General features: G+C 42.1%; 6 protein-coding genes across 10 annotated transcripts; 4 read left to right on the top strand and 2 right to left on the bottom strand.

Annotated features, from left to right (window-relative positions):
- The first annotated feature begins 734 nt into the window (after positions 1-734).
- LOC115686028 (nuclear transcription factor Y subunit C-3-like) lies at positions 735-3,351 on the top strand. 3 transcript variants are annotated; one of them, XM_056312836.1, is made up of 4 exons: positions 735-833; positions 982-1,005; positions 1,967-2,770; positions 3,080-3,351. In XM_056312836.1, exon 3 carries the CDS (start codon positions 1,983-1,985, stop codon positions 2,742-2,744), a length of 762 nt encoding a protein of 253 aa, XP_056168811.1. In that variant the 5' UTR covers positions 735-833; positions 982-1,005; positions 1,967-1,982; the 3' UTR covers positions 2,745-2,770; positions 3,080-3,351. The 3 variants fall into 3 exon arrangements, with proteins under 3 accessions (XP_056168811.1, XP_056168810.1, XP_030467073.1); XM_056312835.1 differs by having other exon boundaries at positions 758-1,005; positions 3,099-3,351; XM_030611213.2 differs by having other exon boundaries at positions 759-1,005.
- A 1,512-nt stretch (positions 3,352-4,863) lies between these two features.
- LOC115686030 (alpha-crystallin domain-containing protein 22.3) lies at positions 4,864-8,008 on the top strand. The gene is made up of 3 exons (XM_030611216.2): positions 4,864-5,058; positions 6,641-7,008; positions 7,370-8,008. Coding segments are annotated over exons 1-3 (609 nt in total). The 5' UTR covers positions 4,864-5,056; the 3' UTR covers positions 7,609-8,008.
- Positions 8,009-8,686: 678 nt separating this feature from the next.
- On the bottom strand, positions 8,687-9,452 carry LOC115686013 (uncharacterized). The gene is made up of 2 exons (XM_056312709.1): positions 8,829-9,452; positions 8,687-8,692 (listed from the first exon to the last, which is right to left on the bottom strand). The coding sequence occupies exons 1-2, from the start codon at positions 9,450-9,452 to the stop codon at positions 8,687-8,689; spliced, it is 630 nt and encodes a 209-aa protein (XP_056168684.1).
- A 1,307-nt stretch (positions 9,453-10,759) lies between these two features.
- On the top strand, positions 10,760-13,542 carry LOC115685905 (root phototropism protein 3-like). 2 transcript variants are annotated; one of them, XM_056312107.1, is made up of 4 exons: positions 10,760-11,047; positions 11,194-11,253; positions 11,624-12,751; positions 12,965-13,542. In XM_056312107.1, the coding sequence occupies exons 3-4, from the start codon at positions 11,630-11,632 to the stop codon at positions 13,328-13,330; spliced, it is 1,488 nt and encodes a 495-aa protein (XP_056168082.1). In that variant the 5' UTR covers positions 10,760-11,047; positions 11,194-11,253; positions 11,624-11,629; the 3' UTR covers positions 13,331-13,542. The 2 variants fall into 2 exon arrangements, with proteins under 2 accessions (XP_056168082.1, XP_030466906.1); XM_030611046.2 differs by having other exon boundaries at positions 11,184-11,253.
- Positions 13,543-14,485: 943 nt separating this feature from the next.
- LOC115685902 (uncharacterized) lies at positions 14,486-17,908 on the top strand. 2 transcript variants are annotated; one of them, XM_030611044.2, is made up of 7 exons: positions 14,486-14,649; positions 15,594-15,688; positions 15,959-16,038; positions 16,121-16,176; positions 16,293-16,405; positions 17,190-17,251; positions 17,345-17,908. In XM_030611044.2, exons 1-7 carry the CDS (start codon positions 14,499-14,501, stop codon positions 17,631-17,633), a joined length of 846 nt encoding a protein of 281 aa, XP_030466904.1. In that variant the 5' UTR covers positions 14,486-14,498; the 3' UTR covers positions 17,634-17,908. The 2 variants fall into 2 exon arrangements, with proteins under 2 accessions (XP_030466904.1, XP_056168075.1); XM_056312100.1 differs by having other exon boundaries at positions 14,486-14,808.
- Positions 17,909-18,250: 342 nt separating this feature from the next.
- Positions 18,251-19,989, bottom strand: LOC115686027 (NADPH-dependent aldehyde reductase 1, chloroplastic). Its single transcript, XM_056312099.1, has 3 exons — positions 19,708-19,989; positions 19,140-19,516; positions 18,251-18,953 (listed from the first exon to the last, which is right to left on the bottom strand). Exons 1-3 carry the CDS (start codon positions 19,828-19,830, stop codon positions 18,353-18,355), a joined length of 1,101 nt encoding a protein of 366 aa, XP_056168074.1. The 5' UTR covers positions 19,831-19,989; the 3' UTR covers positions 18,251-18,352.
- Positions 19,990-21,791: the final 1,802 nt, after the last annotated feature.

Raw genomic sequence — 21,791 nt, 5'->3', positions numbered from 1 at the left:
CCACATGAAATCTCATCGAATGAATTGATGATCCTTTTAGCTACATCAGAATTGGGTGCTATCATGTAAAGGAAGCCTGAGAAAATGGAATGATTTTGCCTTCAACGAACCACATATGTGGTCATTTCGGATTGGCTTTTCTCCACAGTAGAGGAAAAAAACCCAATCCTAATGAACTCCAAAAATAAAAGATTGGGTCATTCATAATTAGTACCAACTCTGGATTTAGGTGATGGCAAGTTTGATAATGCATTCTTCTTCAAAAGTTTACGCAACATTTATCATATCTTTTCTTCAATTAAGCTAACCATTAATAAAGTTGTGTCATTTACTGACTTAGTTCTTATCTACTAAATTTGAATGGACATGTGATTCCTTCTCCTCTCGCCTGCGCTCCGGTTTTCTTCCACCTGATTTTCACAGTATAAATTACTTAGAAAATGCGCAAAACCTTCTAATTAGTTATTTCATAAGCACGCTTCCTCTGTCAATGGTGCAAAATTCACTGCCGTAACATCATCGGTATTGTTTATAGAGGAAAGATTGAGCACCAAACGGTCACCAGCGACCCTCGTGAACAATCATGTCCATGGGACATTGAGGGTAAAATATGGATCCATCCGAGGGCAAACACGCCATAAAGAAAAATAAAATAAAATGTGAAAGTGACAAAATAGACAGACAAAAGAATCCTTTTTTATAATTTTACTTGGCATATTTTCGTGTGTTTTTCAGTTGAGTTCTTAGGTATGTGTCGCAACAAAATCAGACATCAATCATTACCAAGCACAAAAAACAGCAAAATCCAAGATCAGATCTTGCCCCTGTGTACGGTACGAGATCACCCTCGAGAAGCCTTCGTTTAAATCTCTGTACCCACTTTTTATTCAGACCCAGAAGAACAACATCATATCAGATCCAAAAGCTTCTCTGACATATCTGCCTTTTCTTTCTTTTTTTTCGCTTGCTCCTTTTCAACAGCCCCGAGTTTGCACGTAAAAGAAGGTAACACCCTCTTCGTCTCTCTTCCTGATTTTTCAAACGTCCATGCAAACACGGAAAGAAAAGAAAAGAATCATCAGTGAAATGCATGAAATCTTGTATTTGAGTCATGGATTGTGCGCTTGGACGATGCTTGGTCGGTGATTTCTGGGCTCCACGTTGCCACGGTGTTTTTCTTGATCCAAACATTTCGGATCTGATGGATCAGTGATAAGAGACTGGTCTCATTAGTTTGTGCTATAATGGTACTTTGGGTTTCTTTTTCAACGTTTTAAGTTTCTTGTTCAGGCTAATTCTGGTGGAGCAGTTGATGGGATTTTATTTGTCGATGGTTGGTTTTCTTGGTCAGCTTTATGATTTGATAGCGTTATTAGCTACACGAATAGCTGGAATTTTCTGGATATGAGACATAATCGTTCTTCTCTCTTTTCAGTTTGAACGAGCTGAATCCTTCAGTGGATTTGCCTTCATTCCAGGCAGTTAGCAGATGGCATCAACTCTATATTGTAGTGCTTTGGAAATTGGGATATAGTGTTTTGCTTCGCGTGGACAGTGGAAATAAAGAATTAGAGAATTCACAAATCTGGTTCATTCTTTTTCCACAAAAGTTCCCTGAATCTCGAATGTTAATGGGGCAATATGCTCAGCATTAGCCTTGTGGAGGGCTTGGATAATTGATAGCACGATTACATGATCTTTCTGTGCTTTATTAGAATGTCTGATCTGACAGCTTTACTATGTGTAATCTGGACAGAAACCAAATGCCGTTATTCTCTATTCTGCTTCCAGTTTCACAGTCCATAAAGGCACTAAAGTGGAATTTCTTTAGTTTCCTTTTTGCTTCATTTATCGAACTCACAATCCTGCGCTCCTACATATGTGGATCTCACATTCACCATGATCGAAACAGTGTTCATTCTTATTTGTGTTAGCAGCTGATCCTTATTCTCTTTTTTGGTCTTAGTTGTGCTTGAATCAAGATGGATCAGCAAGGACACAGTCAACCTCCACCGATGGGGGTTGTTCCTGCCACAGCTCAATTGCCCTACGGCACGATGCCTTATCAGCCAGGCCAGATGATGGGCCCTTCGAGTTTCGCGCCCATTCAGCCAACTAGTCAGCCTCAGCCGCCTGGATCCCAGCTTGCACATAACCAACTGGCCTATCAGCAAATTCACCAGCAGCAGCAGCAGCAACTGCAGCAACAGCTCCAGTCTTTCTGGGCAAACCAGTATCAAGAAATCGACAGGGTCACTGACTTCAAGAACCACAGCCTCCCGTTGGCCAGGATCAAGAAGATTATGAAGGCCGACGAGGACGTGAGGATGATCTCGGCCGAGGCGCCGATCGTGTTTGCTAGGGCCTGCGAGATGTTCATCCTGGAACTGACACTGCGCTCCTGGAACCACACCGAGGAGAACAAGAGGCGGACGCTCCAGAAGAACGATATTGCAGCGGCCATCACCCGGACTGATGTCTTTGACTTTTTGGTGGATATTGTTCCTAGGGAGGAGCTGAAGGAGGAAGTGCTTGGGGCAGTTCCAGGACGAGTGCTGCCTGCCAATGGGCCCATGGATGGGCTACCGTATTGCTATGTTCCGCCACAGCAGGTGTGTCAGGCCGGGCCTCCGGGGATGTTTGTTGGTAAGGGTGTGGTTGATCCCACCATGTACCCGTACATGGCTCAGCAAATGTGCCCCGAGACATCAGAGCAGCAGCAATCTCCATCAGATCATCAGTAGTTAAGATATGGAGTAGAGGAGAAAATGTAAGTTTATTTGCGAATTCTCCTCAACTTAATTATAAAGCGAAGTTATGGCATATAACATTGTGTGGGCTCGTATTGAATTCTAGCTGTGACTTCTTTGGGAATGACCCACTTATGGTTTCATATGTATGTGACCATATGCTTGCACATGCATCCGAAAGTTGAATCGTAAGGATCATTGATGAAGTGATTAGTATGGACATTGGTATGTGTGGATATTTTTTGCTTTCTGATATCAGAATTCAGGGTTTCTCTGTTGTTTGATATTATTCTAGATCAAACTGATTTGGTAAGTATCTTCTTTGACAGATTCTCTCTCCACTTTTAGGCCAATTGGTATCCGAAGAATGGAATGAGAGGCCTTCTGAGTTGATAACATGATCCTGACTCGAAAAGAGTGAAGATTATGCATAACATGATTGACAAGAGTAGCTGATCTTGATTTAGCCTATGTCACATTCTCAGTTTTCCTTGTTTTAGTAACCTAAAGATACCAAAATAGTGGTCATTTTGGTATCTGATTTGTTTAAAAGGATCATGAATTCATCCTGCACTATGTTCTAGACCTTCTTAAAGTGCAATTGGTCGGTGTGCTTTGGCATGACAGTGAAATTCATGGATAGATTTGTTCGGACTTCGGAGATTGTTTGATGGGCCCCGAATTCCAGAATACAGGAATAGGACATATTTGTGGATAGTATGGGCCAATCCTAGGTGCCCTGCGCACATACTGACTATACGAAGGTTGACTTGATCCCTTCTGTCTTATTACTGTGATTTGAGCCACATCTAGGTAAGACCAGGACAAGAAACTAGAAAAGCCAGATAACACCCTTGGACTTATCCAGGACTTGGAATTGCCAATACTGTAGACAAAAGCCATTTGAAACTAAGCCCGACAGTCGGAACATCTCACACTCTTCATCTGGCTCGCCGTGCCTCGGCATAGGTAACGAAAGGGACAAGCCAGAAATCGGAACCAGATAAACTTACTTGCATAATCTGATTTTATGTGCAGAGCAGCATATATGTTCTATAGGGAAACAAGAGTATCCAATCCTTTAAAGGGCAAATATAGCTCATCAATAGAATGGATAACCACTTGATTTAACTTTTGAAGGATATGCTGGTTTTTGTTTCGATATAGTGACTAGTGCACAGGAGCCAGGACACGAGGGGTCTAACTTCATAATGGCTACCGACCCGAAGTTCGCCCGTCTCATGGCTGCAGCTAGCGCTGCTCCTTGTAACTTCGGTTTTGTTGCCAGCCATAACATCGCTGCGCTCCTTCTCGCGTTCGATCTGTGGGAAGACATGAACTTCGAGTCACTCTTTTCAGTGCTGCACCATCGACTTGTGATGTTCAAGCCGACTGCAAGGCCACAATTAAAGGAGTGACCACAACGAACGATCAGCAGAGGCTCCCCAGGTTCGAGATGACAGCTGAAAACTTATGTCCGCCCAGAGACTTCTCCATCTCCTTTTAGCCGCCGCGCCCCAACCAAACCAGAAATTTTCTTTGCTGATTTTGGCTCAACAAATTTAAAGTTTATGAGCCATATTGCATATTGGGTCAAAGTTCATAAACAATTTATGCCATTTATCCTAGGTCTTTTTTCCTGGCCCTCATCTCGTACATGGTCAAATCCCTTTTTTCTAATTCCTCAAAACAATGTATCGAGACAACTCGGTCAAGACAGTAAAACATTCGCAAGTATTCCTATTTCGAATCTTTCGATTCATGGATTCCGCACGAGCCAAACCTCCAAATTGAACCCGTTCACGAGCCTTACAGGGTGTTTCCATGAGCGCTCGCTCTCGGATAGCCGGATTTCCACACCCCGGTGCCCTGGACTGCAAGACATTGAAAATACGGAATGGACGGCTCAGATTCAATGCAGATTAATCCAACCGTCCATAATTTTTTTTTTTTAACCCGAAGCCTTCAGCCACACGGTCATAGAAAAATGGTCCTTGCCCAGCCCCCACGAAGCTTTACAAATCTTGAAAGCCCCAAAAACAGAGGCAGAACGCGCGAGGAAAGTTCTTCGTCTTCCCCCCTGCTCTAGGGCTTCGATTCGATCAGCTTCGTCCCAATCTCTCTTCCCCTTCGGCCCCCCTTCTTCTTCTCCTTCTTCTTCTTTCGACGACAAGATCGCCGGAAGAACGCCGCGCGCGCGTCCGGCGATTCGCCGCTCAAGAACGTGCGTTCCAGATCGCAAAATCTCGGGCTGACGAGCGATTCTTGGGTGGGCCACCGGTGGTCGTTCGGAGAGATATCTCGAAATGTGAGTATGAATTGGAACTCTTTTTATGCGTGATTTCGTGCTTGGGAAGCGAGGTCAGAGATTGAAATTGTTGTTGTGGTTTTATCAAATGTGAGAAGTGGTATGGACATTTGATCCTCAGCCCTGGTAAGAGTTGCAATTTCGTGAGCTCTGTGCGACTGTTGAGCGAGGGAAGGTTAAAACATGGGGGGGGCGGGCTTATCACTGGGTGGCTAGTGTTTTTCTCTCTACATAAGTTGGGTTCACAGCCTAGAGTTTGACCCTTCATTGCTGAGGGGCGAGGGCTCATGTCTTTGAGATTCGTAAGCCTTCGCGAAGGATCACCCTTCTGACTCTCTATTGTATGTACGCGCGACAAGCATTCCGACCCGCTCTGTATTCACCAGTATAAGTGCGTGTGCATTATGAAGGGAGTCTTTCTCGTGATTCTGGAGCCATCCGTCGTTTATTTAAGTTGAGTTAAACATATAGTTGGAGGGTATAATCAGTTTCCAATTGCAGCTAGAAGTTAGCATTTCGCAGAAAGAAGTCGACGTGAGCTGTAGATTTTCACTCTGTAATAATCCTTTTCAACTGTTTTTTTCTGGAGGAAAGCCTACCTTTCTTATGTTAGTGTCTGAAATCCATAAACCAGAGTATGGACAAGAGAGAGATATTTGTATTTTGTCCAAAGTGCAGGGGTCTGCGCTGCAGTTTTATCTTTGCAGATGATAGGAGACGCTTATTAAGAGAATATAACTAATGGCTTTTGTTAAGGGATAACTTTATTTATCATTATGAGTCATTTCAGCTGTATATTTGTATATATTCACATTGTGTATAGGATAACTAGATAAGGCATTCATAATTAATCCCCAATAGTTATGTTTCAAACCCCCCTCTAATCTTCTAGTTTCGCATGGTATCAAAGCCACAAATGGATATTGAAGCCTTAATTTTTTCTCCAATGACTTAGGGCTTGTTTGATAAGCTTGGTTGATAACCTTAAATAGAATTGACTTAAATAATTCGATTAAGTAAAAAATCCACTTAATCTGGTAAGTGAGGGAGGAGGTATTTAATATTTTCAATAGAAAAATAATTGATGGTAAATAAAATTTTGCTAAATATATTGACACCTATAATGGTCTTTTTTCTATGTTAGGTAAGAGACTAATGATAATGAGCTATCAAATTTAATTATCAGTAAACAACTTTTTAATTCTATTTTCAGCACCTAAGATTATCAACCCTTAAAATTCATTACTTTTATTGTCAGCACTTAATTTTCGGTTTTACCAAACAGGCCCTTTGTGTCATGGATATATTTTTTGTTAAATTGAGGGAGGGAGAATACTTCCATGTTTAGGCACTGATTTATCACGAGATTCTGCTGTATTCTTGAACTTCTTATCAAGTCTATCCTACTATGTTCTATGAATCCCTTTCAGAGCTAATATATATCTGAATAGTTTGCTGGTGATATGTATGAATTGTCTTTGTATGAAAAGGAAGTATTGTATGAAAATTCAAGAAGTTGGTTGGTACTATTATCATATTCATGAAATTTCTCGTGTCTGGACACTTCTTGGTTATTTTATAGGTCATCGAGAGGAAAGACAAATAATGGAACCGAGCAGCACATAGACCCACAGCTGCCAATCCTTGATGTGGCACCTCTTAATAGTGTGCCATATTTTGGTCCACCTATATCACATAGCAATGTTGCCCCCTCACAGCCGGAGATGGAGACAGAAGCTGTGGAAAGTGTTGGGCCCTCCATCATGTATTTCCCTTCTCATTCTACAGAAGAGTGGAACAAACTGCTTGCTGCTGCTAAATCTGGGATTGGACTGGTTGGCAGTGCAGCTATGGGAAGGATGGGACCAGTGGTTGGAGCTGTAGACATTGGAGAATGCGAGGACTCTTACCTGTTCAGGGTCTCCCTTCCTGGAGTCTCAAGGGATGAAAGTATGTATTGGTACCTTGTAACTTATTAAACACTTCGCTTCACTGTTTATACTTTATTTTATATTATTAGGAGAGATTCGTAAGTTGAAATGCTTAAACTTGATTTACTATGTTGGAGCCAATAAAAGTATGTTGAAGCATGATCAAATTTTTGCTGATGACACTGAAAGTTATGAGGATCAGTAGTGAGATCTCTTTAAATTGAAGTTAGATTTATACTTGTGAATTGTGTACTCAGGCGTTACTAGTGTAATCTGGACGCTGTGATGTTCTGAGACTTGTTGTAAAGTGGATTTTCTGATTTCATTTGCTCGTGTCATGAAGTTTGCTGTTTTGAAGCTGACCATTTTTGATGATGCAGAGGATTTCAGATGTGATGTGGAGCCTGATGGGAAAATATTCATAAAAGGAGTAACAACTACTGGTGAGAAGACTGTCGTAAAGAATTCCCAAATCTTCAAGATGACGCAAAACTTATGCCCACCTGGACACTTCTCGATCTCTTTTCGGCTACCAGGTCCTGTTAATCATCAACAGCTAACTGGTTTTTTTGGTACTAATGGTATTTTAGAAGGTATTGTGAAGAAGAGGAACTACTAGAGCTTTCTGTAGGAGCACAGGCAAGAGCATCACAATGTTATAGCTGTCGACCATGATGCGGTTGTAGGTTTTATTGATTTGGAAAGAGGGGTAGAAAAGAAGAGTGCTTCAACTTGTAGAGTTTCCTCGAGGGCATGAGGACAAGGATTGCGACATGTACTAGTTTGAGAACTTTGAAAGTGTCTTCCAGGAGTTGGGAGTATCCATTAAGGACTTCTCTGCCTCCTGTCCCTCAAGAGTGTTAGTTTTTCACAACCTCTCTTTTTACTGCAGAAGTCAGTTCTGCTGTTTAAATCTGAGGATGGTTTAGAGAGCTGAGATTATTTGCACTCCTGCCTTAACTTGATGAATGTTAGGAGGAATGCCAATTGCAAGAGCCTTTCATGGAGAGATAATTTTACATAGCGGACTGTGGTGTCACACTTAAGTGACCTCATTTTCAGTGCATGTTCACAGTGCGGCAAGCAAACATATGATCAACATGCGACATCATTATCAACATGACAATATGAGCGTTGCATTAAAGTCTTTTTCCTGGTTGCAAGTGATGATACTCATCGGTCTGGATAGTCCATTTGCAAGTATGATTCCCACGTATGTGTGCTTTGCAGTAGCAACACACGTGATGAGATGATAGTTTACGAGTATTTCTACTGTACATTTTAAGACTTGATGGCCAACTCAGATTAATCGAAGGTTCTCGCCTTCTTGAGTTCGTGTGCATGGTACGTCGTTAAAAGAGAGAGAGGTGTGCAAGTGCCACTATAGCATAACTGGGAATTTGTAAGATTCATTAGCGTACCTTATTTTTACTTTTTTAACTATTGTTTCATACTTGGTTATGATAATTTGCCGTGTGGAAATTAATTGAATTTGCGACCCGTTATGACGTTTTTGTAGTTAATTACGAAATCCCATCGTAATGTCCCACCTGAGACGCAATAGGAATGCCCTAGAACATGATACGCTGAGACAAGTACTTGGAAAATACGATCACGAACTCGATTTATTGCATATCCCTTGTCGACAGACATTTTCCCGAAGAAACACACATGGAAATTGCCGAAATTTCTGCCTATCATATCTGTCATGGTCCAAAAGATCCGCAGAAAACTCTCACCAGCATCTCTAAGCTACCAAAATTTTCCAGGTCTTCTTCTTCTTCGTCCTATTTGTCTCCCCAATGCTAGTCCTTGAAACCAGCTCTTCCGTTGTAGTACCTCCTCCTTCCTCAGCCCCAAAAACGACACAGCCCCAAGAAAGCAAATCCCCAAGACCCCATTTTTAACCACTGCCGTGCCCTTCTTCTTGCTCCACCCTCCAATCAAGGCGAGCCCAAACAAGCCCAAACCCAGAATCCTGCAAACCGCAAGGCTCTCCGTTTCGCCCACAAGCAACAAGCTCAATCCGCACGCCACCAAGATCGCCCAAAACCCGAACTTCCGCCTCCCTCCTCCTCGCCTCCAGCCATCGAACCATCCCCACCCAGAGCCGCCTCCCCAGAACCACCCTGGTCCTCCTCCGCTCCCATCTCCGCCGCCCAGTTCTTCGGCTATCAACTGCAACTGACGGGGCGGCGCCTTGAGGTTCGAGGCGATGATGGGTATCAAATTGAGCACGAGCCTCGCGAATCTCCGCGACCCAGATCGATTCTTCTTCTTCTTCCTCGAGAAGACGGATGTGCTCGAGAAGCGCCTGTGCGCGAGAACCGAACCTTTCGATGCGATGACGGGAAGAAGGTGGTTGTTGCTGCTGCTGGGGAGGAAAGCTTTCATCTTGATGATGTGGTGCGAGAGGAATGCGTGATGGGAGTGGAGGCACTGCGGCTGGAACGAAAGGGCCATTTGCAGTATGCGCTCTGCGTGCTTTCTGCTTCGAGGAAGACGGAAAGAAGGATGGAGGAGGAGAGAGAGGAGGGGAGAGGAAGATGAGATGACCGTTTGGAAGGAAGAAGTGCGGAACTGCTCGATTTCCATTCAAAACATTTTTCCAAAGACGACTTTGCTTTTGTATTGTTTTGAATTATGAAAGCTTCACTTTATGAAATATGGACTAAGCCTATTCAAATTTTGGGTCGTCAAATATTGTACATAAGAATCGGCACAAGTTGGCACATAATCGAGAGCGCCAAACACAATTAAGCCGCGAATTTACGTGAATCTGAAAAGAAAAATTTATCTTTCAACTTTTTAAAAGTGTTAGGTTAATTACGGGACAAGTCTTGGATTTAAAATGTTTCGTGTGTTTGAGTCGTAAAACTTTCATTTCGGGTATTTGAGTCTTAAAATGGCTTGTGCATTTTGTTCTAATTGAGTTTTCGGTTATCAACAAAAGGAAGAACTCAAAGTGCCTCGAGATTGCAATTTAAGACTCAAAGGAACGAAATACAGTTTTAAGACTCAAATGCACAAAATCGACAGGTTTCAAGACTTATCCTGTAACTATCCCAAAGGGTTACAACGTCCCTAATTCGAGCACTAAACTTAAAGTTCTAGTTTATTTATTTTTGGCTTTTGCCATAGAGTAGAAATTGGTACTTGTGGAAATCTTGATAACTTAGAATTATTCAACCGGTCCGATCAAAATTTAAAAGCAAATCGATTCATCGATCTCGCAATCCCAATAGATTTTAATGCCATTTTTCCAGGAAAAGAAAAGGAGCTGCATAGAATTTGTGTCGGCATAAGTTTTAGCACACCATGTCATTATCAAAACCGAGTGGCTTCTCAAGCATTAAGACGTGGACGTGCTTTGCTACCACGTGGAAGCTACGAAATCACAACCCGCCATATCTTAAAAAAAGCACAGTTGATGAAGATGCGATTTAATATACTAGTGTTCTTTTTCAAACGATTCTCTCCGTCCACTAAAAAGCTCTCTCAATTGTGGCCCCGTGGGAATGGTGTTCTCATGTTGCTGAAGGATGGCCATGTCCAACGCGGATTGAGGTTAACATCTATTTACAGAAAAGCGTAGCGTCCCTCTATATGAGTGGAGAGGCCGGACCACCTAATATTTTCTCTTACACGATTGGATGAGACTGCACCAGAGAATGTCACAGCTCCAATCTGTCCCCAGCCGTCCAACAGTGACAGAGGGAGAGCAAAAGGGAACAACCTCTCTTTATGGCCTAACTACTCTACAAGTTTGACTCCTACATCTGTGCTAGAGTGAGGAGGGTCCTAGAACTTTGCTCGTAATATGAAGCGCAAAACCGCTATAAAACTATGTCCTTAAGCTGATTAGTTCATTGGTATATGCTCTATTTCAGCAGACAGTGTGAAAAACGAGTTCTTGTCGGATCCGGGATGGATAAGACGATCATGGGGAGTGCTAAACTCGACAGGAAATTTCCCGTTTATGGATCGGTAGTCGGTACAACGGGCGATCGTTCTGCTGATTTTGCATCAGGGACTCTACAACGGCGAGGCAAGAAGTGGTAGCGCTCCTTCACTTGCTACCCTTTTTCTCTCTTGCTACGAGTGTTGATGTTCATATAAATGCTCGAATTCCTTTGCGGCTCCCCTATTTTGTTTGATGCAGTGACAGCAATGACTGATAACTAATTGATGCAGGATTATGCAGACAGGAGTTGCTAGCGATCTTGTCATACAACTGGGAAATCTCAGCTTTCACTTGCACAAGGTACGCCCAGTTGTCAGAATTGTCGTATGTTTTACATTGCTTAAAGTTTAGGAACACGTCCACTCTGATGTCGACGACGATCCGAGTAAAGACTAGTTGAACTTGCATTTTCCCGAGACACAGTCATGGTAACATATTCCGTAGATATGTAGTTCTTTATTTTGCATCGTGTAATTAGATTAGCTTTCATGTTTCTAGAGTCTTATTGACCTGCTAAATGTAGAATGCCATATTGCCGAGAGTTCAAGCTGTCCTTTCATTAGAATTTCCTTAAAAGGGGAAGATGCGAACGCCAATTATGAATTGAAGACATTCGATTCTTTCTACATATTGCCATTTGTTTGAACTATCATTGCTTTCTGACGTCCAGCTTCCCATGGTCTCAAGAAGTGGCTATATAAATAGATTGGTCTTTGAAAGGAAAAGCAAAGCAGAAAGCGAGAATTCCATGCCTATAAACTTAGACAATGTTCCTGGTGGAGCGAAAACTTTTGAGTTGGTAGTGAGGTTCTGTTACGGCCTGAAGCTTGATTTTACGGCATCGAACATCGCCCCTCTGTACTGTGCTGCACATTTCTTGGAAATGAGTGTTGATTATCACGAATCGAACCTCATTCCCCAAACTGAGGCATTTTTAAGTTTTGTGATATTCTCATCTTGGAAAGACATATTCCATGTGCTTAAAAGTTGTGAGAACTTGTCTCCATGGGCCAAGGAGTTGAAAATTTTGAACCGGTGCTCAGAGGCCATAGCTTGGAAAGCCTGCTGCACTGATCATAAAGCATTCAACTTCAGTACTTGCGACACAACCCTCTTCGATATTCAAGGGAATAAGTTAACATACTTGAAAGTCGAAAATTTTTTTGATCAATGGTGGTTTGAGGATGTCTCGCTGCTGCGGATAGATCATTTCTTGGAAGTGGTAGATGCGTGCAAACGAAAAGGGATGAGACCTGACCTTATCGGTGTATCTATAGCCGAGTGGACCCAAAAATGGCTTTCAAGAGTGACGTTGCTCGACAATCTGACAGCCCAGAAGCTAACTTACCAGTTGCAACGAGTTGTGATCGAGAGCTTGATAAGGGTACTTCCATTAGAGGAAAATTCTGTCTCTTGCAATTTTCTACTTAACCTTCTCAAGGTAGGTCTACTCATGGAGATCGACTCTGATCTGGTAAAGACGCTGGAGAGAAGAATAGCCTTCATGTTGGAGAAATGCCGCATGCTCGATCTCTTGGTCGAGAATCGAATAGATGGCGATACTACGTACAATGTCAGAGTCATTATAAGAGTGGTGCAATGCTATGTTTCCGTTGTCTGGAAAAATCATCCCCCAAAACTATTCGCTGTAGGAAGACTGATCGATGGGTACCTCGCATTCGTGGCGAGGGAGGAGAGACTCACGGTCAAGGACTTCCGGTCCCTTGCAGAGGCATTGCCAGAAGATGCTCGGTTTTGCGACGATAACCTCTATAGGGCTATAGACATGTACATCAAGGTATGTTACGTTTCTGCCGCTTTTTAGATGCTACAATTCGATCATGCAGTTGCACTAGATTCTTAATCATGTCACTGAAGTTCTACGGCGCGTTAAGAGTATTTTTCGGTGATCTACTAGCTCAAGAGCTGACTTGCACAGAAAGCTCATACTGGTTAGAAAGAAAGTGTTTTTATGTCTAATCTAACATAATTGTATTGAATTGTCATCAAGGCACATCCTAGCATAACAGAGGCAGAGAGAATGGGAATTTGCAAGGCAATGGACTACCACAAACTGTCGAAAGAAGCGTGCGAGCACGCGTTGAAGAATGACTGGTTGCCCCTGGACATGATGACAAGATTCATCCTCATGGAGCAAGTGAACATGATGAGGTCGGCGACTAAATCGGGATCAGATTATCAAAGAACGGCCACACAAGCGATCCTCAGAACTAGTACCGGCTCGAGCCACGGCTGGTTGAGTTCACAGAAGGAGGTGAGGATGATGAGGAAGGAGGTGGATGCGATGCAGGCGCAGATAAGGCAGTTGCAGCTGTGTAAATTGAAGCTTCAGACACAAATGAGAGAAGCCAAATAGAGACAGAAAATCCGATAGGCCTGTGACATCATGTCAACACGTTACCTGGCGTAGGATTAGATGGCTTTGCTTGAAGAATCTTAAGGAAGTGGTGTATGGTCATTAACTTTGAGAATTGAGTTGAGCTGGAAAATTCTCACTCCTTTCAACTTTTGTTGCTGACAAACATTTGATTTCGACCGGATAATAAATGGGTTTTGAATTTTCTTCGATGTTCAATGTGATGATTCTGCTTTATTTTTTTCAATCTAGTCTACAAATTTGCGAAAATCCACCTATATAGTCCTTCCATTAAAAATTATAACATCTGTGACCGACATATCCATAATTTCTGTTAAATTGACATTAGATTTATTATGTTAGGATCCACATGACTTACATGCGCCTTCCACATCATATTTCTCTCATTATTTTTGTCATAAAGAATGGAAAAAATATTTTCAAACTTGGAAAAACAACATGGAAGTCCACACCACTATTTTGGACCAATAAACATCAACGTGACAGTCAACTCACGTAAGAAAATTCACTAATATAGTGATACGCTTAGGGTTCCGACATTAAATAAATGATGTACTTCTAAAATAGATGAGATGAAATTGTATTACAAACGCTTTTAGTTTTGGCTCAATTATCAAAGGATTTCCAATTGTCGACTATTTAATAATTTACCAAGAGCAAAAGTTACCAAAAACTCTAAATTATATTTACTGTGACACACTTACTTTAAATTTTTTTTTGTTACCCAAAAATTCTAAATTTGTACTTGTGCGACACATTTATTCTCCTGCCACGGTTCCGTTAATGAGCACAATTAAAAATTTGTCAACATGACACCAAAAAGTAAATGGTATTGACGTGGCGTTCATATGGCTTAAGTAAAATAAAAACGAGTTATTTTAGCTAAAAAAATCATTATAATGAAGCCTTAGCGGAGGGTAAATATGTCAAATAAGTATAACTTTGAGATTTTTTATGTAATAAGAAAAATTTTAGGGTAAATATATCATAGTGGGTATAGTTTAGATTTTTTATGTTACAAAAAAAAGTTCATTATAAATGTCACCGTGGCCATAATTTGAAAAAAAAAAATTTATGGGTTTTTCCAATGTTTTAAGTGAAAACCATATATAAGCTTTTGAATGAGTTCGAGCTTGAGCTTTGCGAAATGGAAGAGCAACGAAACGGCATGAGCAAGAGCCACGACCAGGCCGAAAGCGAGAGCGCTTCGTCGTCTTCATCTTCCAGCTCTCACCCATGTCCAATCTGTCTGTCCCCCACTCCACAGCTCCAGGAATCCTACTTAGATCGCTGTTTCCGTACGTCTCTCCCTCTCTCTGATCTATGGTTTCCCTTTTCTATCGTCGATTGCAAATGGGTATGCCTCCAGTCCCTCAACCCGACCAAAAAGCTGCGAACTTTGCAGAGAAACAGCTTGCCCTTTTTCTGCTTTCGCTTGGTCCCTCTATCAGTCTGCTGTAAGAATTCTTACATGACTCTTGCAATCGTGGCTTGGCTGAATCGCCGTTTAAAAAGTTATTCGGGAGATGATTGGGTTCTCCGGGTTATGTTCTTCCGCGACCGTTGTTATCTGAGATTAATGATTTTTTTTTTTTTTGGTGATCTGTTGGATGATTCCGTGTGGTTTCATGGTAGATTGATGGCCCTCTTCTTGCTTGAAACGTTCTTTTAGTTATCAGAGGGGCTTGGGGATGTGAAGGTCCAATGTTTAAAAGAGAGTTTGCAATTCGCAACGGTGAAGAGAGAGTGATTAACAATGAATGGCGCGAAGCTTCTGGCATCGAGCGCGATGTTGTCCTTGTTGCTGATGTTTTATCGCCGAACTATCCCGCTTCATATATTTATGACCCAAGTCCCGCATTATACTGTGAATGAAAACAGTGATAGAGAAGTCGGCGTCATCGCAGTCCCCGAGTGTCGACATGTACGTGGGTCACGTTGTTTCAAATGGTACTGGAGCTCATGCACTGTCTCTATGTGTCATTTGAGTGTGCGACCAATGTGCTGCCAGATTATGTGCACATGAGAAAGATGGGTTTTTTGCCTCAGTGATGATAGCTTGAACAGGGTGTGTCTTTCGAAATTGCTTCGAAAGAAGGGAGATAACCAGCATAGCCTGTTGAAAAGTTGTTTCTTGGTAGTCGAATAGAAAATAAGAGTTGCATAAGCGATGTTAGAGTGTGAAATGTTACGAATTCCAGTGCTCAATAAAGTACTTCTAATGAAAAATGATGTGCTGCAGATAAATTCTGCTACAAATGCATTGTGCAGTGGACTAAAGTGGTTGCCAGCAAGCACTCTGAAGCTCCAAGTTCTTTAATGTGTCCCTTTTGTAAGGTTGTCAACCATATCTTGCTGTCATCCACAGAGATGATCTTTTGTTTTCTATTCGTTTGATCGTCATTAGAACCCACATTAGGGGTATAAGGATTGGGTTTGGCTTGCAGGCTTAGTATTACTTTTGAGGCCTTTTCTGTTCACTTGATTTTATAGTGTTGAAACTTAAGCTGTTGACACTAGCTCCTTATTCTGAAACGTCGGGAATTTTAACATCTTGCGATGCTTAGTCATATTTACTGATCGAACGGAATAAATTTGTTCGTGCAGACTGAAAACTTTTCGATTATCCATGGATATGATGGAAGTTCTTTTGAACGGCATTATGTTAGTCAAATATTTTCTGATAGGTAAAGATTATGTCAAATATTTCTTGTCTACGCTCTTCAAAAAGTTGACTATTGTCCTCACTAATCTTACTGTTATTTGCAGTGTTTTCTTCACAGAAGCGCATAGGTATAGGCTACGCTGCTATTATATCGAACCAGGTATTTCATATGCTTGTAATCAGGTTCTTGAACCTAACTTATGATGCTATCTAGTTGCTACATTTGTTTCCTGACAAAACCTTTTAGCTTTTTCAGTAAATAGTGTGTTCAATCAGGTATCTTAAGCGATGCATTCGATATAAAGCGGTTTTGGAAGTCTCGGAAATATCTTCAGTCAAATCCGTGGCTTTATAGTTGGTTGAAGAGGGAAATTCAAGCTCTAATGCAGGTTGGTATTCCATACAAGTTATTCAACTTGGCTGATTTACTTTCATGGTGAAATGTACATAATGCGAAATGGAAAAAAAAAGGTTCCCTCTTTGAGAAGTTTCTCTGTGGTTTGAAACTCATATAAGTTAATGCATTTGTTCCGCGTGATGGATATGGATCCATATTATGTTCTTAGATTACCTCTTTTATCATTATGCTGTTTTAGTGTTTGAGAAGCACATAACTCATAAGCTATATCCAAAACTGTCCCCTGTTTCATTATCATGATGATTAGAAAAATTGATGCTTAAACGAAGAGCTCCTACCATATGCTAGATAACATTGCCAAACAAACAGGAGGAAATGAGGGATACATTCAACCCGCTCAAAGCTCTCTTCTTTTTTGCTGGACGGAGACTTTAATTTAAGATTATTTCATGACTATTAGTGACTATTCAGCCTATTTCTGGCGAAGTAGTTAAGGCAAGGATGCATTTTCCTCGATATTGGATTCTTCTTTCTTGCCTCCATTGAATAGTCTGTGCTTCATTCTTGCTGTAGTTGATCTGCACTCTCTGCCTTTTCCTTTAACTTGCTTTTATTTACAACTGGCATGATCTAGTCGTAACACACATAGAACGTTAGATGCCAAGAACCACCAAAACTCATGCATATGGGTAGTGACTCCAATGTCACTCTCGGTATGGCACTGGTTGAACGATAGCAATTTGAATGATTCACATCATGCCCTCTTTGTACGATTCATACGTGGGACTAAAGCCTTCATCTTTTGTTATGTCCAGGAAGAAGATGTCGATGTAGTGGTGCACCATGTGCTTGGTACAATTGAGTCATCGTTGAGAAGGTAGTCTACCATGAATCTCAGGATACCCGTAGATTGATTCGGTAAACTTCTGTTGGTCATGCATGTTACCCGTTCTCGGACCTGTCCTTGCAGGGATGACCGAAGGAAGCTGAAGGCACCTGAAGAGATTCAAAGGGAGTTCAAAATGCTCTCATGTGATGCCGCGAGGCCCTTCCTAACGGGACGAACAGCCAGATTCGCGGATGAAGCGGAACTATTTCTCGCATCGGGCTTGAACCTGGAAGCCTATGATGACGTTTGTATGCGACGCCTTGGTTGGAAGAAACCCGGAACCGAATCTCTCGAGGAACCAACTAACAATAACGCAGCCATTCTGCAGTCATTGTTCATTTTTTACGAGCACTCGGATGGAACTGAGTGAATCTTCGCTTTGCCTGGGCCAAGTTACTCATCTGCACTGCTGCATTTTAGGTTGGCTGTTCCCATGATAGCAATGGGTATGTCAGGATCCTAAGGCTAAGAGTGCTTGATTCCACCTTTTCTTTTGTCTATATCTTCTATTGAGATGATATTAAGGAGCAAACGTAAGTATAAGTTCTGGATCGGTCCTCAGAGTATGCACAAATGTTCTTCCCACTCTTGTTATTAGAAAAATTGTCCAAAAAATTTGATCAATTCATTCTTAATTCTTCTTAATTCTTTCAATTGTATTAATTAAATCCTAAATGTGCCAATTTAGAATAAATTAATCACCGTACAATAGGTTTTTGGATAATTATCTCATCTGTTATTTTTGGCTCAAGCATAGATAGAGTAAATGATTTCGAGCCACTGAAATTGCTACTTGAGGTTGGCGACCACGTCATCCAGTCTTTTGAACAGAAAACGGGAGAATCTGTCATATTGTTCGTATCTTAACATCCTCATGAAAGATTAATGACATTTTATATCAGTCTTCCACCTCGCTTTTTGCCTTTCGCTCTGGCAAAAGACCATGCCGCAAGACAAGTGAAACCTCAGAGAATTGGCGCAACAAAGTACTAGATAACATCTTGTTTGTCCCCATTGCAAAAAGGTTCGCATTTCCACAGAACGGACTCCAAGTTCCATGTGACATCCCTAGAGACTACACCATCCCCATCATATCCCCCTCCATGAAACCAGAGTATTATTTGTACACAAAACAGACAGACCCACAAAGCAAAAGAAGTGCAAAATATATATAACCCTGCCATTGCCAATCCTCATGCATTCACGACTGTTCCACCTGCAAGAGGCCAAAAACGCAACACAGTACACAATCATCCTTGAATCTTCTGTTCTCACTTGAAATGGAGAAAGACAGCGATATAGCATATACAGAACTGAGGCTAAGCACTCACCATTAGGGTGGAGGACTTGGCCAGTGATGTAGGATGAGCATTGGTTGCACGCGAGGAACACGAACGAGGGCGCTACTTCTATGGGCTGACCAGCCCTCTTCATGGGCACTTGCTTCCCGAAGTTCTTGGTCTCCTCCTCGGTGAAGGATGCCGGGATCAGCGGAGTCCAAATTGGGCCTGGCGCGACCCCATTGACCCTTATGCCTTTGCTCACGAGTTGGAGTGCAAGGCCCCTCGTGAAAGCCACGATCGCGCCTTTGGTGGATGTGTAGTCGAGGAGCTTGGCATTGCCCTTGTAGGCGTTCACCGACGTGGTGTTGATGATCGAGCTGCCTTCCTTCATGTGCTTCAGCGCATGCCTGCGCAGACAATGCCATATATGCCAAGAGTGATCTACAAACTGATAATTACTAAACTGATAATTACTAGATTGATGTCGACACCTAATAACAGTTAAACCACTCACTATATTCATAAGTTGTGTTCCTGAGATGATTATGCTCTCATTGCCTTTACTGATGATGATAAAGTAATGGAATCCTTACCTAACCATGAAAAAGTGAGAGAAGATGTTAGTCCTGAAGACCCTCTCAAGCCTCGCCTCGTCGATCTCCTCGACCGAGCTGCATTCGTACTGCTCAGCCGCATTGTTCACCAGGATGTCGATCCGGCCGTAGGCATTCACGACTTCATCGACCACCCTCCTGCAGTTCTCGTCATACCCGAGATCGGCCGCCACGGCCATCGGGTCCTTGGCATCGGGGGTCTTCGCCTGCTTCAGCATCTGGATGGTGTCCTGCGCGTCCTTGTCCTCCCGCCCCTTCACGTAGATGAATGCGACCGTGGCGCCTTCCTGCGCGAAGCAGTGGCACACGGCTCTCCCGATCCCGGAGTCGCCTCCGGTCACGAGCGCCACCCTCCCCTGAAGGAAAGTGGGAAATGGCACCGTAAACAATCAATAATATGGCGATTCAGAGTGCGCAAATTTCTCTAACGATGGATCCCTACAATGATCTTTGATCTAAGATAGAGCCGAGTCTCGACGATAATATATATCTGGCGATCTCGCGACAGAGATGCTTTAGGCAATGGTTACTATATGTCTGTGGGTACCTGGAGCTTGTTGGAAGGCTTGTAGTCAGGGCTGCTGAACTGAGGAATGGGATCCATGGCGTGCTCCTTCCCGGGCTGCCTCTCCTGCCTCTGCGGCGGAAACCGGTCTCCATCCGAAGCCATCGATCTCCACGGAACCTGGCGGCTCGCCGGAAACAGCGCTGTCGGGAGCTTAGTGCTTTGGCGGTGACGGTGGCGACGGCAGCAGAGCTTAGTCGCGGACGACGGTCTGCATGAGAAAAGAGGAGTAGGAGTGCAAGCGAGAGAGCATTCGTTGCGAGTTTAAAGGGGGAGATGGACGAGACTGAATCGGCGAGGCCTTTGTTATTCTTCGGTTCGGATCGCTGCCACGTCACGCTGAGCGGCAGCGGGAGAGGGGCCACGTGGAGGATTGCTCGCATTTGGTGGACACGTACGTAGAATCGGACGTCGGAAGGAGAGAAAATAGTTTTGACGCTAGAAAAATTAGAGCACAAAACATAAATGTCATCACATTTATGTTGATTTTCTCAACGAGAGATTAGTCGGGTTTTTCGTCCGGATCTCGGTATCACTAATATGTAAAAACTTTCGGTGAGTATTATCTTTCTCTGAAAAAGATAAATATAATGGAGAATTGAGGATGTGAGGTATGCGGGTACCGACATATTAAAATAAAAAAAGTATCTATGGAGTCTGTCCACAGGATGGGGATAGAGCCCCTCATAAGAGGCTCCCTTCTCTTAATGAGATTACCTCTTAACCGAACACCAAAAATTCAAGAAAAACCTTGATTTATCTCGATTTTCTCAACTAGAGATTAGTAATAAACTTCTCTAAGAAACAGGATTTTTATGAGTAGCACGACTCGATTGTCTCGTTTGTTCGCGAGTGCTGATGTGATTTAAGATGCTATCATCATCATATAAATTTTTAACATATACTCTTACATATATCAAATCTCATTCTGTATTCTTAAATCGATATCACTGTATAGATTAGTAGCCATAAATATACAACGTGCGTAGTGCATGAATGAGGACTTGTTACTATTAAGTAGAGGTGTCAAAATTGATTGAAAACCCATTTATTAACCCATTTATGATGGGTTGGGTCATATATGAATTAGTTAAATTTTGCTATATAGGTTGATATGGATTTTTTTTTTTGGACATAAGGTTGATATGGATTTTTTTTTTTGGACATAAGGTTGATATGGATTCAAAGTCCAATAAATAAAGGATTTTAATGGGTCTAAGGGTGCGTTTGGTTTGGCTTTGGAGGAATGTTTTTGAGAAAATGCAAAAATCTTTGCACTAAAAGGGTTTTCCGAAATGCAAGTTATATATTGGGAAAGTGTATTTTAAAAATACATTGGGATGCAACTTTGACTTATATGTCATTTGGTAAAAGATACATTTTGTAAAGTGTTTTTGCTATTTTTTTTATAAAAAAACTCTCAAACGGCCCAACTCAATCGCTGGCGAGCCTAAGGCAACCAAATCTAGTTGCCGGGCAGCCTCACTTGAGGTCGCGCACCCTTAAGTTCGCTTAGGCTGCGCAACCCAGGCGACACCTAAGGTTGCCCTACCTTAGGTGGCATCACTTGGGTTCCCACGACCTCAGGCGACATCACTTGGGTCACGCAAGCCAAGGCGGCGGTCGCCAGCTTCCGTCCAACTCCTCTTTGCAAACCATGGGGAAGATGACCAGTGTCGATAAACAATGCCAAGACTTGCATTCCGATAATGTTACTTTCCATAGTACCTCTGGATTTGCTTTGGATTAAAGGCCTTTAGAAATGTAATTGCATTTCCCTAAAATATTCCAAAAAATTAACCAAACGCCATTTATATTTGCCCAAAAGATTTTAGAGCCCCAAATGCTAAACCAAACGGAGCCTAAATCTCAAGCCACATCCTATCCCTCTTCACTTGCCTTCGGGTTCAAGTTGGTGGTTTCCGGGTAGAGCAACTTATTTTTTAGTTTTATTTTCTACTTATGATCTTCCTTTTTTTCAAAATTGAAAAATGTTTAAAGATTTATGAACTTTCAAGCTTTAGAAAATCATGAAAATTAGTATATGATTTTACTTGTCAATATTT

The sequence above is a fragment of the Syzygium oleosum genome, unplaced genomic scaffold, assembly GCF_021117445.2.
Source record: "Syzygium oleosum isolate NSW1041296 unplaced genomic scaffold, Sole_v2.1 Sole_v2.06, whole genome shotgun sequence".
Taxonomy (NCBI): Eukaryota; Viridiplantae; Streptophyta; class Magnoliopsida; order Myrtales; family Myrtaceae; genus Syzygium; species Syzygium oleosum.
Note: the sequence above shows the minus strand (reverse complement) of the source record. Positions and strands in the feature narration are given on the sequence as shown.

What these genes read in the sequence shown, in the direction of transcription:
- LOC115686027 (XM_056312099.1), bottom strand. Translation starts at nt 19,830, where the DNA reads ATGGCTTCGGATGGAGACCGGTTTCCGCCGCAGAGGCAGGAGAGGCAG. An exon ending in AGCCTTCCAACAAGCTCCAG is followed by an intron (nt 19,517 to 19,707) that starts GTACCCACAGAC and finishes ACTTTCCTTCAG; the next exon opens with GGGAGGGTGGCGCTCGTGAC. An exon ending in TCTCACTTTTTCATGGTTAG is followed by an intron (nt 18,954 to 19,139) that starts GTAAGGATTCCA and finishes TTGTCTGCGCAG; the next exon opens with GCATGCGCTGAAGCACATGA.
- LOC115685902 (XM_056312100.1), top strand. Translation starts at nt 14,499, where the DNA reads ATGGAAGAGCAACGAAACGGCATGAGCAAGAGCCACGACCAGGCCGAA. An exon ending in GGTCCCTCTATCAGTCTGCT is followed by an intron (nt 14,809 to 15,593) that starts GTAAGAATTCTT and finishes GATGTGCTGCAG; the next exon opens with ATAAATTCTGCTACAAATGC. An exon ending in ATTGAGTCATCGTTGAGAAG is followed by an intron (nt 17,252 to 17,344) that starts GTAGTCTACCAT and finishes CTGTCCTTGCAG; the next exon opens with GGATGACCGAAGGAAGCTGA.
- LOC115686013 (XM_056312709.1), bottom strand. Translation starts at nt 9,452, where the DNA reads ATGGCCCTTTCGTTCCAGCCGCAGTGCCTCCACTCCCATCACGCATTC.
- LOC115685905 (XM_030611046.2), top strand. Translation starts at nt 10,866, where the DNA reads ATGCTCTATTTCAGCAGACAGTGTGAAAAACGAGTTCTTGTCGGATCC. An exon ending in CAACGGCGAGGCAAGAAGTG is followed by an intron (nt 11,048 to 11,183) that starts GTAGCGCTCCTT and finishes TAATTGATGCAG; the next exon opens with GATTATGCAGACAGGAGTTG. An exon ending in TCAGCTTTCACTTGCACAAG is followed by an intron (nt 11,254 to 11,623) that starts GTACGCCCAGTT and finishes TCTGACGTCCAG; the next exon opens with CTTCCCATGGTCTCAAGAAG.
- LOC115686030 (XM_030611216.2), top strand. An exon ending in TGGAGTCTCAAGGGATGAAA is followed by an intron (nt 7,009 to 7,369) that starts GTATGTATTGGT and finishes TTGATGATGCAG; the next exon opens with AGGATTTCAGATGTGATGTG.
- LOC115686028 (XM_056312836.1), top strand. Translation starts at nt 1,983, where the DNA reads ATGGATCAGCAAGGACACAGTCAACCTCCACCGATGGGGGTTGTTCCT.